The sequence below is a fragment of the Pan troglodytes genome, chromosome 10 (assembly GCF_028858775.2).
Source record: "Pan troglodytes isolate AG18354 chromosome 10, NHGRI_mPanTro3-v2.0_pri, whole genome shotgun sequence".
Lineage (NCBI taxonomy): Eukaryota > Metazoa > Chordata > Mammalia > Primates > Hominidae > Pan > Pan troglodytes.
The window spans coordinates 17202828-17221781 of record NC_072408.2 but is presented as its reverse complement, the minus strand read 5'-3'; the positions used below and the strand labels follow the sequence as shown (position 1 = coordinate 17221781).

The following is an 18954-nucleotide window of genomic DNA, read 5'->3' as shown; positions in this document are numbered from 1 at the left end:
CTGTAAATTCATCAGGTCCTAGGCTTTATTTTGTTGGCTTTTTTTTTTTAATTACAGATTCAGTTTTGCTGCTTGTTATTGGTCTGTTTAGGGTTTCTATTTCTTCTTGATTTAATCTAGGAGGGTTGTATTTTCTAGGAATTTATCCATTTCCTCTAGGTTTTCTAGTTTGTGTACTTAAAGGTGTTCATAGTAGTCTCAAATGATTTTATGTATTTCTGTGGTATCTATTGTAATGTTTCCAGTCTCATTTCTTTTTTTTCCCTGGAGGATAAACTATTTATATTTTGTTTGTTACTATATAACATATTGACTGCTTCAAAAAGCAATCAAACCAAAACCAAACAAAAACCTAGAAATCCAGAATTTGACAGATACAAATGTGTGATGGTTGCCTTATAACAGTCAGCTTGGGAAGCTATATTTCTATATCAACAATGTCAAGTTTGCAAAAGACACAAAACTAGAAAAAACAGTTAACACTGTTTCCATAGATTGTATTATTCTCTCTTTTTAAAATTCTTATACTTTAAGTTCTAGGGAACATGTGCACAACGTGCAGGCTCATTACGTAGGTATACATGTGCCACGCTGGCCTGCTGCACCCATCAACCCATCATTTACATGAGGTATTTCTCCCAATGCTATCCCTTCCCCTGCCCCCCGCCCCACAACAGGACTCGGTGTGTGATGTTCCCCACTCTTTGTCCAAGTGTTCTCATTGTTCAATTCCCACCTACGAGTGAGAACATGTGGTGTTTGGTTTTCTGTCCTTGTGATAGTTTGCTCAGAATGATGGTTTCCAGCTTCATCCATGTCCCTGCAAAGGACATGAACTCATCCATTTTTATGGCTGCCTAGTGTTCCATGGTGTATGTGTGCCACATTTTCTTAATCCAGTCTATCACTGATGGACATTTGGGTTGGTTCCAAGTCTTTGCTATTGTGAATAGTGCCACAATAAACATACGTGCGCATGTGTCTTTATAGTAGCATGATTTATGATCCTTTGGGTATTGTAATGAGAGCGCTGGGTCAAATGGTATTTCTGGCTCTAGATCCTTGAGGAATTGCCACAGTGTCTTCCACAATGGTTGAACGAGTTTACACTCCCACCAACAGTGTAAAAGTGTTTCTATTTCTCCACATTCTCTCCAGCATTTGTTGTTTCCTGATTTTTTAATGATCACCATTCTAAGTGGTGTGAGATGGTATCTCATTGTGGTTTTGATTTGCATTTCACTGATGACCAGTGATGATGAGCATTTTTTCATGTGTCTGTTGGCTGCATAAATGTCTTCTTTTGAGAAGTGTCTGTTCATATCCTTTGCCCACTTTTTGATGGGGTTGTTTTTTTCTTGTAAATATAAGTTCTTTGTAGATTCTGGATATTAGCCCTTTGTCAGATGGGTAGATTGCAAAAATTTTCTCCCATTCTGTAGGTTGCCTGCTCACTCTGATGGTAGTTTCTTTTGCTGTGCAGAAGCTCTTTGGTTTAATTTGATCCCATTTGTCAATTTTGGCTTTTGTTGCCACTGCTTTTGGTGTTTTAGTCATGAAGTCCTTGCCCATGCCTATGTCCTGAATGGTATTGCCTAGGTTTTCTTCTAGGGTTTCTATGGCTTTAGGTCTAACATGTAAGTCTTTAATCCATCTTGAATTAATTTTTGTATAAGGTATAAGGAAGGGATCCAGTTTCAGCTTTCTATGTATGACTAGCCAGTTTTCCCAGCACCATTTATTAAATAGGGAATCCTTTCCCCATTGCTTGTTTTTGTCAGGTTTGTCAAAGATCAGATGGTTGTAGATGTGTGGTGTTATTTCTGAGGGCTCTGTTCTGTTCCATTGGTCTATATCTCTGTTTTGGTACCAGTACCATGCTGTTTTGGTTACTGTAGCCTTGTAGTATAGTTTGAAGTCAGGTAGCATGATGCCTCCACCTTTGTTCTTCTGGCTTAGGATTGACTAGGCAATGCGGGCTCTTTTTTGGTTCCATATGAACTTTAAAATAGTTTTTTTCCAATTCTGTGGAGAAAGTCATTGGTAGCTTGATGGGGATGGCACTGAATCTATAAATTACCTTGGGCAGCATGGCCATTTTCATGATATTGATTCTTCCTATCCATGAGCATGGCATGTTCTTCCATTTGTTTGTGTCCTCTTTTATTTCATTGAGCAGTGGTTTGTAGTTCTCCTTGAAGAGGTCCTTCACATCCCTTGTAAGTTGTATTCCTGGGTATTTTATTCTCTTTGTAGCAATTGTGAATGGGAGTTCACTCATGATTTGGCTTCTGTTTGTCTGTTATTGGTGTATAGGAATGCTTCTGATTTTTGCACATTGATTTTGTATCCTGAGACTTTGCTGAAGTTGCTTATCAGCTTCAGGAGATTTTGGGCTGAGACGATGGGGTTTTCTAAATATACAATCATGTCATCTGCAAAGAGGGACAATTTGACTTCCTCTTTTCCTAATTGAATACCCTTTATTTCTTTCTCCTGCCTGATTGTCCTTGCCAGAACTTCCAACACTATGTTGAATAGGAGTGGTGAGAGAAGGCATCCTTGTCTTGTGCCAGTTTTCAAAGGGAATGCTTCCTGTTGTTGCCCATTCAGTATGATGTTGGCTGTGGGTTTGTCATAAAAAGCTCTTATTATTTTGAGATACGTCCTATCAATATCTAGTTTATTGAGAGTTTTTAGCATGAAGAGCTGTTGAATTTTGTTGAAGGCCTTTTCTGCATCTATTGAGATCATCATATGGCTTTTGTCGATGGTTCTGTTTATGTGATGGGTTATATTTATTGATCTGTGTATGTTGAACCAGCCTTGCATCCCAGGGATGAAGCCAACTTAATCGTGGTGGATAAGCTTTTTGATGTGCTGCTGGATTCAGTTTGACAGTATTTTATTGAGGATTTTTGCATCAGTGTTTATCAGGGATATTGGTCTAAAATTCTCTTTTTTTGTTGAGTCTCTGCCAGGCTTTGGCATCAGGATGATGCTGGCCTCATAAAATGAGTTAGGGAGGATTCCCTCTTTTTCTATTGATTGGAATAATTTCAGAAGGAATGGTACCAGCTTCTCTTTGCACGTCTTGTAGAATTCAGCTGTGAATCCGTCTGGTCCTGGACTTTTTTGGTTGGTGGGCTATTAATTATTGCCTCAATTTCAGAGCCTGTTATTGGTCTATTCAGAGATTCAATTTCTTCGTGGTTTAGTCTTGGGAGGGTGTATGTGTCCAGGAATGTATCCCTTTCTTCTAGATTTTCTAGTTTGTTTGCATAGAGGTGTTTATATTATTCTCTGATGGTAGTTCGTATTTCAGTGGGATCGATGGTGATATCCGCTTTATCATTTTTTATTGCATCTATTTGATTCTTCTCTCTTTTCTTCTTTATTAGTCTTGCTAGCAGTCTATTGATTTTGTTGATCTTTTCAAAAAACCAGTTCCTGGATTCATTGATTTTTTGAAGGGTTTTTTGTGTCTCTGTCACCTTCAGTTCTGCTCTGATCTTAGTTATTTCTTGCCTTCTGCTAGCTTTTGAATGTGTTTACTCTTGCTTCTCTAGTTCTTTTAATTGTGTTGTTAGGGTGTCGATTTTAGATCTTTCCTGCTTTCTCTTGTGGGCATTTAGTGCTATAAATTTCCCTCTACACACTGCTTTGTGTCCCAGAGATTCTGGTACATTGTGTCTTTGTTCTCATTGGTTTCAAAGAACATCTTTATTTCTGCCTTCATTTCGTTATGTACCCAGGAGCCATTCAGGAGCAGGTTCTTCAGTTTCCATGTAGTTGTGAGGTTTTGAGTGAGTTTCTTAATCCTGAGTTCTAATTTGATTGCACTGTGGTCTGACAGACAGTTTATTGTGATTTCTATTCTTTTACATTTGCTGAGGAGTGCTTTACTTCCAACTATGTGGTCAATTTTGGAATAAGTGCGATGTGGTGCTGAGAAGAACGTATATTCTGTTGATTTGGGATGGAGAGTTCTGTAGATGTCTATTAGGTCTGCTTGGTGCAGAGCTGAGTTCAATTCCTGGATATTCTTGTTAACCTTCGGTCTCATTGATCTGTCTAATATTGACAGTGGGGTGTGTGTTAAAGTCTCCCATTATTATTGTATGGGAATCTAAGTCTCTTTGTACATCTCTAAGGACTTGCTTTATGAATCTGGGTGCTCCTGTATTGGGTGCATATATATTTAGGATAGTTAGCTCTACTTGTTGAATTGATCCCTTTACCATTATGTAATGGCCTTCTTTGTCTCTTTTGATCTTTGTTGGTTTAAAGTCTGTTTTATCAGAGACTAGGATTGCAACCCCTGCTTTTTTTTTGCTTTCCATTTCCTTGGTATATCTTCCTCCATGACTTTATTTTGAGCTACTCCTGCTCACACTTGGTTTTCATTTGCATGAAATATTGTTTTCTACCCCTTTACCTTGACTTTATATGAGTCCTTACATGTTAGATGAGTCTTTTGAAGATGGCAGATATTTGGTTTGTAATTTTTAAAACTGATTCTGCCAATCAGTTTCTTTTAAGTGGAGCATTTAGGCCATTTATGTTCAATGTTAATATTGAGATGTGAGGTACTGTTGTACTCATATTAATTGTTACCTAGATACTTTGTTTTTTTCATTGTGTTGTTGTCTGATAGGCCTTGCGAGTTTTATGCTTTCAAGAGGTTCTATTTTGGTGCATATTGAGCTTTGTTTCAAGATTTAGAACTCCTTTTCACATTTCTTTTTTCTTTTTTTTTTGAGACGGAGTCTCACTTTGTTGCCCAGGCTGGAGTGCAGTGGTGTGATCTTGGCTCACTGCAACCTCCAGCTCCCTGGTTCAAGCAATTCTCCTGTCTCAGCCTCCCGAGTAGCTGGGACTACAGGTGCCCACCACCATGTCTGGCTAATTTTTTATTTTCTTTTTTCTTTTTTTTGAGATGGAGTTTTCCCTCTTGTTGCCCAGGCTGGAGTGCAATGGCATGGTCTTGGCTCACCACAACCTCCACCTCCTGGGTTCAAGTGATCCTCCTGCCTCAGCCTCCCAAGTAGTGGGGATTACAGGCACCCACCACCATGCCCAGCTAATTTTGTATTTTTAGTAGAAATGGGTTTTCACCATGTTGACCAGGTTGGTCTCAAACCCTTGACCTCAGGTGATCCTCCTGCCCTGGCCTCCCAAAGTGCTGGGATTATAGGCATGAGCCACCAGGCCTAGCTTATTTTTGTATTTTTAGTAGAGATGAGGTCTCACCATATTGGCCAGGCTGCTCTCAAACTCCTGACCTTGTGATCCTCCTACCTTGGCCTCCCAAAGTGCTGGGATTACAGGCATCAGCCAAAACACCCAGCCCTTTTCACATTTCTTGTAATGCTGGTTTGGTAGCACTACAAATTCTCTCAGCATTTGTTTGTCTGAAAATGACTTTATCTCTCTTTCATTTCATTTTATCTCTCTTTCATTTAGTTTTGCTGGATACAACATTCTTGACTGACAGTTACTCTGTTTAAGGCAGCTAAAGATAGAGTCCCAATTCCTTTGGGCTTATAAGGTTTCTGTTGAGAAGTCTGCTGTTAGTCTGATAGATTTTCCTTTATAGGTGACCTGATGCTTTTTGTCTGACTGCTCTTAGATTTCTTTTCTACATGTTGACTTTAGATGGCCTGACGACTATGCCTTCGTGGTGATCTTTTTGCAATGAGTTTCTCAGGAGTTCTTTGAGCTTCCCAGATTTGGGTATCTAAATCTCCAGTAAGGCCAGGGAAGTTTTCCTCAATTATTCCTTCAAATAAGTTTTCCAAACTTTTTGTTTTCTCTTCTTCCCTCAGGAACACCAATTATTCTTAGGTTTGGCTGTTTTACATACTATCATATTTCTTGGAGACTTCATTTACCTGATTCTTTTTTCTTCATTTTTGTCTGATTGGCTTAATTTGAAAGCCTCGTCTTTGAATTCTGAAATTCTTTCTTCTACTTGTTCTAGTCTATTGTTAATACTTTCCACTGCATTTTGTAATTCCCTAAATGTGTCTTTCATTTCCAGACGTTCCTTTTTTATGATATTTAGCTCTCTAGAAAATTTTTCATTTATAATCTGAATTTTTTAAAAAAATTCTTTATGTTGGTTTTCACCTTTCTCTGGTATCTCCCTGAGTAGCTCTTATACAACATTCTGAATTTTTCATTTGGTATTTCTAAGATTTTATCTTAGTTTGGCTTCATTGCTTGAGAGCTAATGTGATCTTTTGGGAGGTGTTATAGAACCCCATTTTATCATATTAACAGAATTACTTTTCTGGTTCTTCCTCATCTGGGTAGACTATTTCTTCTAATTATTCTTAAATTTATTTTTGATTTGACTGTGTGATTTTATTTCTTATTTTCCTTCTTAAGGATTTGACTTTATAGTTTGTTATAGCCTAATTTGGTTCTTGGTGCTTTTAGGGGTGAAAACTCTGTATGATTTCCTTGGTTATAGAGAAACTTTGTATGATGGCTTTCTCAGATGCTAGACATAGTAGTAATGTGCTGAATGTGTAAGCAAACTTACCGTCTCTGGAAGCTTATCTCATTCCAATGTGGTATGCACTTTTAAATTTATTTACTTTTCTCCAGTATTTTATTCACTGGGTTGATGGTTCAGGCTTCAGGCCAGTGGTGGAGGTGTTCCTAGGTAGGAACCAGTTGTGACTAAAGAAGGTGGGTAAATGCAATACCCAATGGTGGGCAGAGGTCTCAGCCTTGACAAAGGGGGCTGGGGGAGCTGTCAGGGAGACACACTGAAGTCTTATCAGGGGAAGGGTGGTAGCCACCTTAGCTCCCCTGTCAGGTCAGCTGGGAAGCTATCCATCTCCCAGACTCACATCTGTCCCAATATTCTGGCTATTCAGATCAGACAGGCCTCTCTTTTCATCTGCTGGAATGTTAGTGCTCCAAGTAGAGAACTGTGACTCTGCCTCTTATGTAAGCCTGAAACTGGAGGGTTGCTTCCCCTGTGGGAATGCGGTCACCCTGAAGTGTTCTACAAAGTCTGTCTATGGGTGCACCCATGCTGAGCTCTTGTGGGAGAAGACCCAGCTGTGTCTGCAGTGGTGGACGAGGTTGGTAAGAAGTCCCCTTCTCCAAGATCCTTGATAAGCACCAGGGCTGTCTGACTGTTGGGACAGCTGTAGACATTCCCTGCTGAGCCCAGCACTTCAATTCTGCCTCTATTGAAAGAAACTTCCCACCAGTGGAACAATCTAATCCTTAAGACCTGCCATCTGGATTCTTTATTCACACAGGGTGTTCCCTTGATGTGGCACACTCTCCCTTTCCTTAGGAGTGGAAGTTCCTGAGAGACAGACTACTATGAGTGCTGCTGCTCCTCAGGGTCTAGCCACTCAGTGGCTCCAGACTAGTGCTGGGGGGTGTCTGCTAAGGACCCAGTGATATGACCTGTCCTCCAGTTTTCCAGCAGCCGTTATCAGCACCAGGTCTGATGGGGGTGCCAGAGGCGTGACATAGACTCTGTGAGATTCCTTGATTATAGATAACTTTAGTGTGTTGTCTTTCTTGAATGCTAGTTCAGGTAGTAATAAACTGGTCATGTGGATAGACTCAGGACCTCCTGGTTAGACAGGGTAGTGCAGGAAGTGGTAATAGCTGAGGTCACACAGTAGTTTTGTCCTTCCTGAGTGCAGTGTTATTCCACCTACAGATGCTGCAATGGACTGTGTTGGTAGGCTCCCAGCTACTGGGTGGCATTTGCAAAAGAGTATCAGGTGTGGTAGTAGCAGTGGGATTTGTGCTTGCCTTATGTTGCCCAGGGTAGGTAGTCTGGCTTCTCAGGTGATGGATGGGGCTATAAATCTCCCCAGGGTTTCTATCCTTTGTATTAAGCTACCACGGTGGGTGGAGGGGCAAAGCCAGATGAGGGCTGTGTTAGGTGGGTCTGCACTCTGAGTCACCATGTGCATGGCAAGCAGCGGCCCCTTTTGGAGATGTGGTTGCACACGGAGTGGGGAGTAGTAGGCAGCAGTAAGCCTAACCCAGATGTCACACAATTGGCAAGGCAGATCTGGCTCCTGCAGTACTCTGCTAGCAGCAGTGAGCTAAGTTCCAGGCAGTCTGCACTCAGAGCTCACAACTGCCTGAGGCCATAAACTTTTCCCGTGGTGATAGCAACTGCTGGCGTTCAGGCCATGCCCCTCTCTGTCCACCCACACAGCTGGCACCCAGATCCTGCACTCGCGGCTGCAACACATTTCCCACTCACCTTTCTGGTTCTGGCCAAGGGAGTTCATTTCACTTGAGGTTATATTGTGAATTTCAGTTGGGAGTTTTTACAATGTGCAACCCCTGGCTGAGCTAGTTGGCTGAGTTCCGTGGGGTGGTCTGTGAGGCATAAGGAATAGGTTCCCTTGGTTCATGCTGGAGACTGGGAATGCACACAAGCCTCTTCCTGCTGCTGCTCTTACTTTTATATTCATCACTGCTCTTTTAATTGGTTCCAGTGCTGGGACAGGTTAAGGCCTTCCCCCATGGCATGGACTTTCAGGTTCCCCTGTGGGGGTATGTATCCTGGAGCCAGTCTCTTCACCTCACACACCCTGGGAGCTTACAGTTTTTCACCTAGCTCATGGTGTAGGTGTAACCTGCTGCTTCTTTCAAAGAGTCTGTGGATTCTTTCAGTTTTCCTGTTCAGTTCCTGTGTTGCTTCTTGGGAAAAGAGTTCACAGTGAGAAGGTTTTTTTTGTTTTGTTTTTTGTTTTTTCAGATGGAGTCTCGCTCTGTTGCCCAGGCTGGAGTGCAGTGGTGTGATCTGGGCTCACTGCAACCTCCACCTCCCGGATTCAAGTGATTCTCCTACCTCAGCCTCCCCAGTAGCTGGTATTATAGGCACCCGCCACCACGCCCGGCTAATTTTCATATTTTCAGTAGAAACAGGATTTTGCCATGTTGGTCAGGCTGGTCTCGAACTCCTGACCTCAGGTGATCCACCCACCTCGGCCTCCCAAAGTGCTGGGATTAAAGGCATGACCACCATGGCTGGCCCACAGTGAGAATTTTTTACTCACTATTTTGTCCTTCCAAGTGGTAGAGTCATGCTAACACTGCCTCCAATCTGCCATCTAAAAAAAAAAAAATTCCAATTTTTAAAAAATTTAGAATAATTTGATGAACAACACACAGCTTGAAACACATGTGAATCCACAATGTGCACTTCCTCATAGATCTTTTATATGGTCTGGCTACCCCAACTGGAGCATTCTGACACTCCTTTATGTTTAGCATGCTTGATTTTGCCCACCTATCACCTAACATCTGGAAAAGTTTTGGTAGAGTAACATAAGTCTATTGTACAGATTCAGGAAGAACTTTTAGACATTATCTAAAACAATCTTCTTGTCTTTCAGTTTAGGAAATGTAGATGCAAATTGTTAATTGTCCTCCCAAAGGCACAAGGTTGTTACTGATACCTGTCTTGTTATGGTTTGAATGTGTTTCCTGCAGAACTCAGGTGTTGCCAGTGTGGTAGTATTGAGAGAGGTGGGGCCTTTAAGAGATGATTAGTCCTTGAAGTCTTCTCTCTTGAGGATGGTATTAAGGCCTTTATAAAAGAGGCTACATGTAGCATTTGGCTGGCTTGACCTTCTGCTTTCTGCCACGTGAGAATAGCCTTCCTCCTCTACAGAGAGTGCAGCTCTCACCTGACATCCAAACCTGCCAGTGCCTTGATCTTAGATTTCCCACCTTCTGGAATGCTGAGAAATACATTTCTATTGCTTATAATTTATCTGGTCTCAGGTATCCTGTTGTAGGTCAGCACAAACAGACTAAGATGGGAATATAATTCTAATGTACTGATTCAGGAAGAATTTTTTCACATTACCTAAAACATTTTCTTCTCAGTTTAGGAGATTTAGGCACAAATGAACTGGCTTCCCCAAACCACATGGTGGTTAGTAATAGTTTTAAAAGTTTTTACTTCCAGTAAATTGTATAATTCCTCGTGATCATAATGTACCAAATGTGCTATAAAATGTCGAATCAAGTTCAGATACTATAAGAAAGACCACTACTCTGTTCTTGGAGAAAGGAAGGGGCTAGGTCCTATAATCTCTTCTCTTTTCACAAAGGCACAGAGAGGTTAAACTAAGTGACTCCCTAAAGGATGGGTAAGAAACAGGGATGTGTGTCCTTCCAAGTTATTATTATTCTGCAGACTCTGAAGGAACCACAGTGCTACACCGTGCTATTGTAAGTTCTTGCGTTCTTTACAGTGAAGTTACATGAGAAATGCAAACAGGTAAACAAAAAAGACCCGAGAAAGGCCAACTTTTTGACAACTGTTTAGACAGAGACTGCCTAAACAGAAAACACATGCTATTTCCCCTCAGCCTGACTGATTTGGCATTCAGAGTACAAGCTCACAGGAGAGGGGCTGGGCCTGTCCAGTCAGGAATTGCAGTCAGAGACTTCCCCTGCTCCTCTCTGGGAAAGAACATTAGGAATGCCTTTTAGTGCCTTGCTTCCTGAACTAGCTCACAGTAGCCCGGCGGCCCAGGGCAATCCGACCACATTTCACTCTCACCGCTGTAGGAATCCAGATGCAGGCCAAGTACAGCAGCACGAGGGACATGCTGGATGATGATGGGGACACCACCATGAGCCTGCATTCTCAAGCCTCTGCCACAACTCGGCGTCCAGAGCCCCGGCGCACAGGTACCCTGTCTCCTGGAGTCCAAATAGACCACAGTCCTTGTGAAATGTGTGAGATGATCTATCCCTCCTAGAAATGGAGATATTTAGCTTGCATCTTATAATTTTATTTCCAATTACTCACCCTGTGACATAGTAGTGATTTTTTTTTTTCAGTTCTATTCAGTTCCATAATTCCCACACTTAGAGAAGGATTTTATTTCCTGGGCCACTCAGCCAATCTAAAGCTAAAATATGACTTCAGTTCTAGTGAAAAGGACTCACATGGTAATCTACACAGGACTAGGTTCTAGGTCCTAAACCAGGTAGGCCACTTTCCTTCTGTGTAACTTTGGATGAGTTGTTTAAGTGTCCTGGTAGCATCATATTCTTTATTTATAAAATATTAACGGCCACAAACATGTATAAAGGGCTCATTATGTGCTGGCAGTGTTTTAAATACTTTAAGTATATTAATTCATATTAACTTGAATTAATATTAAATAGAAGTAATAAAACTTCCTTTACAAGGTGGTTGTGAGTACTGAGAATGATAAATTATGTAAAATATTTGAATGTCTGTCTGATCTGATATAGACTGACACAAAATTGCTGAAAGGAACACTTTAGGTTCTTAAGAAATGGAATGTTGAAAGGAATCCCACATTTTAACATTCATTCAGTGCCTGTGTTTTAATATGTCCTTTCCCTTCTGATTATATCATTGTTTTCTTCACCTTTGTAAATCTGGATATACCTTTAAAAAAAAAAACTATCCTGTTCCTTATTTCTTTATCAAATAACTTTTAGTTTTCCTTCCTTTCTCCTACTAAACCCTCCATTCACTTTCTATTTATTTCTATTTATTAAATGACCCTCCACCTGAAACCTACTAATATGGCTTTTTTTTTTTTTTTTAACTAAACTACCCAGTAAGCTGTTAAGGGACAATGGGGATTTCCAACCTCTTTGAAATGAAGCTAAGTGACAAAAGTAGGGATGTCAGCTTCTGTAGCCACAGGATATGTGTAATAGGATACAAAGCGTTTTCCTCCAAAAAAACTTATGAAGAGTCCATTTTTACAGCTGTGGTTTTGAGTAGCTTGTATATAACTTCATTTTCCACCTTTGACTGGAGCCAGGAACTCTGTCAAGGACTAGAGATCAGCATAATTAAGAACAGCATGTACAAATAAGTTCTGCTGAGGTTGAAGGGTGGAGAGGGAGGTGGAGCAAGATAAAACACTAGCTGCAACATCTGGGAGCTTCTTTGTAAGAAATGGATATTGAAACAGTAGAAGTGGAGATTACAAAGAATTGTCTTGGAAGAAATCATCTGTAAATAGTTATCTTAGGCAACATATATGAAATCTTGTTTTCATCTTTTTATGGTAATACAAACATTTAGGGGAATACCATCATAGAAGTATAATTATTTCTTAGATAAACATATCTGATATACCTTTGCTGATAAAAATAACAGCAGAAATCACTCAGAAATTTTCGGCAATGTGGAGGATTCAGATTCAACATAATGATGTGATACCATTAAGAGCTGGCAACTTTTATTTTTTAGAATTAATAAAAATAAATCACACACACATTCATTTAATTTCTAGACTTTTGTCAATAACAATTGACGTAACAACTATGTTTGTGTTTAAAAATGCCAAACAATTAAGATAGTAAAAATGCCAAACAATTAAGATAGTGAAAATGAAAAACAACAACCTCATACATTTTTCACAAACTTATGTTTGGGGTCATGTTATCCTAGTACTGAGGATATAATGTCCAATGTGATATGGTCCCTGTTCATAAGGAAATTGAAAGTCTAATACAATTCTCAACTAAGGAGTAAGTATAATAAGGTGTTATGGCAGAAGCATGTACAGTACAGCCGAGAGCTTAACCAAGCTCTCGGCTTAATTTTTACCTAATTAAGTAGAGGAGTTCAGGAAAGGCTTAACAGAAGGAGCAACTGTGGAGTTGAGTTAATTTTAACATCTTCTACATAATAAGGAATCGGGAGTGAGGGTGTTTGAGAGGCTGGGGACACTATAGACAGAGAGACATATGAAGGGAAAGTCATGAAGGTTTTCAGTAGCTTTGTATTTTTAGAGAACTATAAGCAATATGTATGGCGTAGGTGTAGAGTTGGAGGAGGGAAACTTAGCAAAGGGGTAAGTCTGGCAAGTTAAGGAGGGATTTTAGGGCATGCTGATCTATTTTAATTCTATTCAATAGTTAAAATGAAGTCAATGCAGGATTTAGATAGGGAGAAACAGAATTTTGCATTTTGGGAAGACCTTCCTGGCTGCAATGGAAAGGATAGGTTGAAGGTATATGAAACTGCATGTGCCGATACCAAATTTTTCCACTAGTCCAGTACAAGGGTAGAAGAACCTGAACTGAGGCAGTATAGTAAAAATGAGGAAAAAGAATCAGATATGAAAGATGTCGAGGTGATGGAGTTTAGATAATCGGTGATTGGTTACATGTGAGGAGACAAGGAAAGGGACTTCGGTGGTAGGTTGACTAGGTTCTGTTTGATGTAATGTGGATGGTGCTGCTGTTAACTGAGACAGAAACTATAGAAGGGACAGGAAAGATGATGAATTGAGTTTGAGTTTAAGGGGTCTGCAGAAGGAGGGACATGCATTTGGAGCTGTCCAAAGACACCCGTATATGCAGGATGTGGGTTGGGCTACATAGACATGTGGGAATTACTGGCATAGTAATTAAATAAATAAAGTAAATGAGGTACCTAAGTCATTAAGTCAAATAAATGGATAGTAACTAAAATGTATGAGAGTGAATGAGATCACTGAGGGAGGGAATGTAAAATGAAAACATGAATGAACAGAAGAGAGTGTCAAGGAGATAATCTGAGGGAATATCAACACCTGAGGAGCAAGAAGAATGAAAGATTCCAAAAGCAGCTACTAGGGATGAATAGCAGAGAGTGGTAGAAGCAGGAGTCTTGGAGAGAGACAACAAGGGCATCAAGAGACAATAAATTCAAGAGTAATGGAAAATTAGAGTAATGGAAGGACAATAAATTCAAGAGTATTGGAAAAGTCAATGATAATGACTGTGAGTTTTAAAAACAACAAATAACAAATACTGCAGAGAGTTTAAGCGAAAGGAAGACTAAAATGATTATTTAACAATTTATCAATAAGGAGGAAAATATTTAGTTTTGACAGCAGTGGTTTGAAAAGGAACTGATGGTTACATAATAAAATAAACAATTTAAGTCATTTTCTCTTTTTCTTTCTCTCTCTTTTTTTGAAGATAAAATGGGTTATTGCTGAGGTATTACAGCATTGGGTGACAGATTTTAAGAATGATTTTTTAAGATGTGGGAAATTCTAACTCAATTGTAGATTGAAAATAAGTTCAGGGAGAGAACTTCACATTAACAGTACAGTAAGAGGAGAGAGGATGAAATAACTGACAGGCTGAGATTCCTGCCAGAGACTAAATTTTATCCTATCAAAAGAATATGAAAAATTACTTTGGTTAAATAATTTTAAAAAATTTAATAATAAATTCAAGTTCCTCTTTTCCCTTGTTCACATTAATTACAGTACTATTGAATTTCCCAGCGTTTTAGTTTTATTTCCTCAATTACAGCATAAATCCCTCATCACAGTCATGACATAAATCGCTGTTAACTGATTCAACAACTCTTTAAATCAAACCTACTAATGACAAGACATTATGGGATGTACTAGAGGAGCCTCTTTTTCAGGTGCTTAGAGAAGTGGAAGGAATACTCTAAATCAATAGTTGTAGTAAATGTCATTTAGTGCTATTAAATCAATGTTGGAGGCCGCAGAAGCAATATAGGAATGAATGAGTTACTGATTGAGTTTAGTTTTGCGAGTTCCCAGAGGAAGTGACATGATCTGGACCCATGAGGCTAAGAAGTATAATGGAATCCTATTAGGAGGAGCCTGATACAGCACACTAAGAAACTGACTAAAACAGAAAGAGCCTTGGAAAACTTCTTCCTATGGAAGAGAGGAAGTATGATTAAATTTATGCTTTCAGAATTCATCTTGCTGGTGGAGTGGACATTTCATAATGTGGAAGGGAAAAGTTGCAAGCTGCTGTCATTCTATGATTCCAGATGCACTGCCATGTATAAATATTGATCTGAGATGTGTTGGGAGGATAGGAAGATGATTGAAAATGTCCAGCTCTGGAATCAGTCAGCTTGGGTAGCTCTGTGCAACTTAGTGACTTAGGCAACTTAAGTGACTCCTTGGTAATTCAATTTTTGTAAAGGTTGCTTCCAGTGAAATAAAGTGTATCTAGAACACACTTATGGTTACTATTAATAACTATTTCTCTCTCTCTCTTTTTCAATATTCTCCATCCAATCATTCTATATAAAGACATGGAGAAACACAATCCTGGGGAGTTACTAATAGTTCATTAATAACTATTGCTAATAGTAGCTGTGTGTTCCTGAATAAGTTGTCTAAACCTGCTAGGCCTCAGTTCCCTACCTGTAAAATGAGATAATAATATCTACCTTATAAGGGGTGTTTGTGAGGCTAGATGAGAACATTCATATAAGACATTTTTCTCAGTAACTCAAGAAATTTGAGCAATTATCATTAATGGTAATGTTGTTTTTGAATTATATTTCAGTAAATAATATCTGTTGATGGGGATATAAAATTGAGTCACCTAACTTTTACTGAAGAGGAAAAATATAATTAAATTTCTAAATACTGTGAATTGGAACCTCAATGATATTCTAGAAATAGCTCATATGTTTTTAGATGTATACTCTTTTCAAATAATAGGAAGGATAACACAGATTTTCATTTAGAGATTATGGAAATAGCAATATTTGAAATAGATTCATAAGAGAAAAGAAACCTGCATTTACATGAACACAGAAAAGCAGACTCAACCCGTGAACTCAGATTCCCATGAGGAAGTTTCCTATGTGCCATATGTGAGGATTAAGGAAACAAAGACATTTACATTTCAAAATACAAAGGGATCAAAAAGTGCTTTCTGAAATATTATGTACATTGCCACCAGTTTTGCCCCCATGTCTCTGTGATTCCTGACTGACTCATGGAAAAGTGTGCAAAGTATAGCGTTAAACATGATTTAATCCTAGCTCTGCAACTAGTTTGTAACATGCATATTATTTAAACTCTCGGTGTCTTCTCCAGCTTTTAAGACCTTTTGCATTTCATAGGTATACTAATAGACTGTATATGGTAATGTCAGCTTAGTTTCTTGGGTGGAAAACAAAATTTTCCCTCTCTGATGCCTGATGAAGGGTAACTGGTTAAGTCTGACAACTCTCCACCCACAAAGTTTCATATAATTACACAGTAATTGGTATCCAAAATTTGACCCTAGCACTAAGGCCTTTTATAGTATGGTTAATACTAAGAGGATACAGGAAAGGTTTTTTTTTTTTTAATATATATATCTTATTATTCCTAGGGATGTTTATATCATTCCTTGGCCTGTCCACACCCCTTTCTAAACATGCCTCAGGAGACAGCAAAGGGGTTCTCTTCCAAAAAATAAAACCACAATAAAGCCAAACCAAACTCAAGCGACCTCCTAGGCATCTTATTTTTGTGAAAATCTGTCTCATGTTAGGGTGAGGGTGATCCCTGGAGAGAGACTTCAGTATGATTAGGAGCACTTGGAATAAAACTGAGAAACATTAGACTCACAGTTAGAAGAAAAACATCTAGAAGGAAAAATAGTATCAAAGAAAAAGAAAAAGTGAAACTTTCAGTTTCATGGACTTTCCGTCATGGGAGCTTGGTTTCCTGGAAGATGAACTCCCTAGGATTGTGTTTCTCCATGTCTTTTATATAGAATGATTGGAAGGATAATTTTGAAAAAGAGAGAGAGAGAAAGCGAGAGAGCAAGAGGGAGATGGGAAGAGAGAAGAAAAATTTCAAAATATGAAAATTTGATCAGAGAAAGAGGATTTCTTAGAAGAGATTTTTAAAAACTTTTTAAAGCCAGTTATACTTCTTTTATTTTTTCTGCCCTAGAGGCAATCTTAGGAAGGATCATGTATTTTTTTCTTTTCATGAATATAATTATTATTGAAAGATGTTCTGATTTCTAAAGTCCAGGCCCTCACTTCACAGTAGGAATTTAAATTCACTCTTTTTGGTCCTTTGGGCAGAAAAACAACAACTCCTATGTCCTCGATATTATGCGAGAGAAAGCAGATTTATTTTATTTTATCTTATTTTATTTCATTTCATTTCATTACTACTTTTGAGAGAAGATCTTGCTCTGTCACCCAGGCTGGAGTAGAGTGGCACGATCACGACTCACTGCAGCCTTGACCTCCCTGGCTCAAGCAATCCTCCCACCTCAGCCTTCTGAGTAGCTGCGACTACAGGTGTGTACCACCATGGCTGATGGATTTTAAAAATTTTTTATAGAGATGGGGGTCTCACTGTGTTGCTATCTTTTGTAGAGATGGGATCTCACTGTGTTGCTCAGGCTGGTCTCGAACTCCTGGCCCAAAGCAATCCTCCTGCTTCAGTTGGGAGGATTCCAAAGTGATGAGATTACAGGCCTAAGCCACCGTGCCTGGCGGAAAACAGATTTATAAAGAGACAAATAAGTTGGTTGACTGTCATAGTTCTTCTCCTTTACTTCTTATTTTTAATTTCAGCCAAATATTAATTATAAGAGGTCACAGGATTTAAAAAATTATTATGACTTTGAGATGCATATTAATGTAACTGTGTTTGAGTAGGGGTAGGCAGGCATATAACACAGGTATTTGTATATAATGGACCTATTCATTCATTTATTTAAATTTAATTGAGCTTATTTCAACTACTGCCCTAGGAATTGGGTTGCAATAATGGATAAATAAATATTTTCCAAGAAGGAGCTTAATTTTTCCTGGAGTAAGACACATATAAGCTAAATGAAATAACAAAGATATACAATATATTTAATGGTAATAAGAGGTATGTGGAAAAATAAAATCACCATGGTGGTGGGCTCACATAAGCACTTTTAACTATGGAATCTAGAAACATCCATATGATTAACTTTCTTGGACTGTATGGAAGTTTACAAATATAGGGTTTTGGAGAGGATTATTAACCCAAACTATATATTCTGCCTCTAATCTTTTTTTGTTTTTTTTATGTTCTGCTGATCTGAAATACTTTTACAGTCAATACCACGAGAAAACCATCTTTTTCCAGAAAAACTAAGACTAAATCACATAGCTCAGTTAACTGAAGGAAACAGGAGGAAGCAAATCTCCCTTAGATTTGTTCATGATATAATCTCACAAAAGTCAATGTATAGAAACCAACATGGCTGGGAGATGTATTTAGCTGAGTCTGTTTTCTGCTGACATAGATGTTGCTGAAAATCAATAGCCTACAAAAAAAAAACAAAAACAAAAACCTGTAAACTTAACTTTGGAGAACCCACTTATCTCTTTAAAACTTAAATAGTTTAAGTCATATTAATTTTTTATTATTTCATTTTTTGATTATTTAAGCTGTCAAAGATTTACTCAGCCCTTATGTCCCAGGCACTTCTTTCAGTAGTGGAAATGGACTAGTGGACAAGATAGACAAGATCATTGTTGTAATGGAATGTTAAATGGAGAGAAAGGAGACAGACAAAAAGAAACAAGTCATGAAAAGATTACCTAGTACAGGGTGAGTGATATGCTAGAGATGGACTTACGGACCTCTTCCAAGGATGTGCCATTGAAACTGAAATTAATGCAGAGGCAGAAGTAGGGCTGATACAAGGTGCTTAGGGTCAAGCTTGATCAGATCAAGGACTAAACGGGAGACCGTTGTGAGGAGTACATGTGAGTGAGAGGAAAATAGTTCAGAAAGGCATGAAAGAGCTAAGGAAGGTCTCAATAAGACTAATGCAGGATTTAATTTTAAGTGCAATAAAGCTTTTGAAGTTTTTAAGTAGGGAAGTAGCATAATAAAATTGCCATTTTTTTTAAAAAAGAAGCAATCTGTGAAAAGTGATTTGTATTTTATTCTAAATGTAATGAAAGCTACTTATGAAGGAGATGATTGCTAAGAAATAAGATTCACATTTAAAAATATATCAGTATGTCTTCTCCGAGACTTTAACTTATTTTGCCTACTAGATTGTAAGTTCCAGAGGATAGTAATCATACTGTCTATTTCTATATTCTTTACTAGTTATCATTCCCCATTTGGAAATAACGTTTCATATAAATCTCTACCTAGAATTGGC

At 38.7% G+C, this 18954-nt stretch overlaps 1 protein-coding gene across 5 annotated transcripts in view; it reads left to right on the top strand.

Annotated features, from left to right (window-relative positions):
• The window catches only part of CLEC1A (C-type lectin domain family 1 member A), a 53717-nt gene that overhangs the window by 13744 nt on the left and 21019 nt on the right, over window positions 1–18954 (top strand). For 2 of the 5 annotated variants that reach the window (XM_016922962.4, XM_520737.7), the window contains exon 2: window positions 10585–10707. In XM_016922962.4, coding sequence (XP_016778451.3) covers window positions 10593–10707 — 115 coding nt within the window. In that variant the 5' untranslated portion in view covers window positions 10585–10592. Of the gene's footprint in view, window positions 1–9803; window positions 10708–18954 lie in introns of those variants that run through there. The other 3 variants (XM_009424838.5, XM_009424837.5, XM_063786331.1) reach the window with 3 other exon arrangements.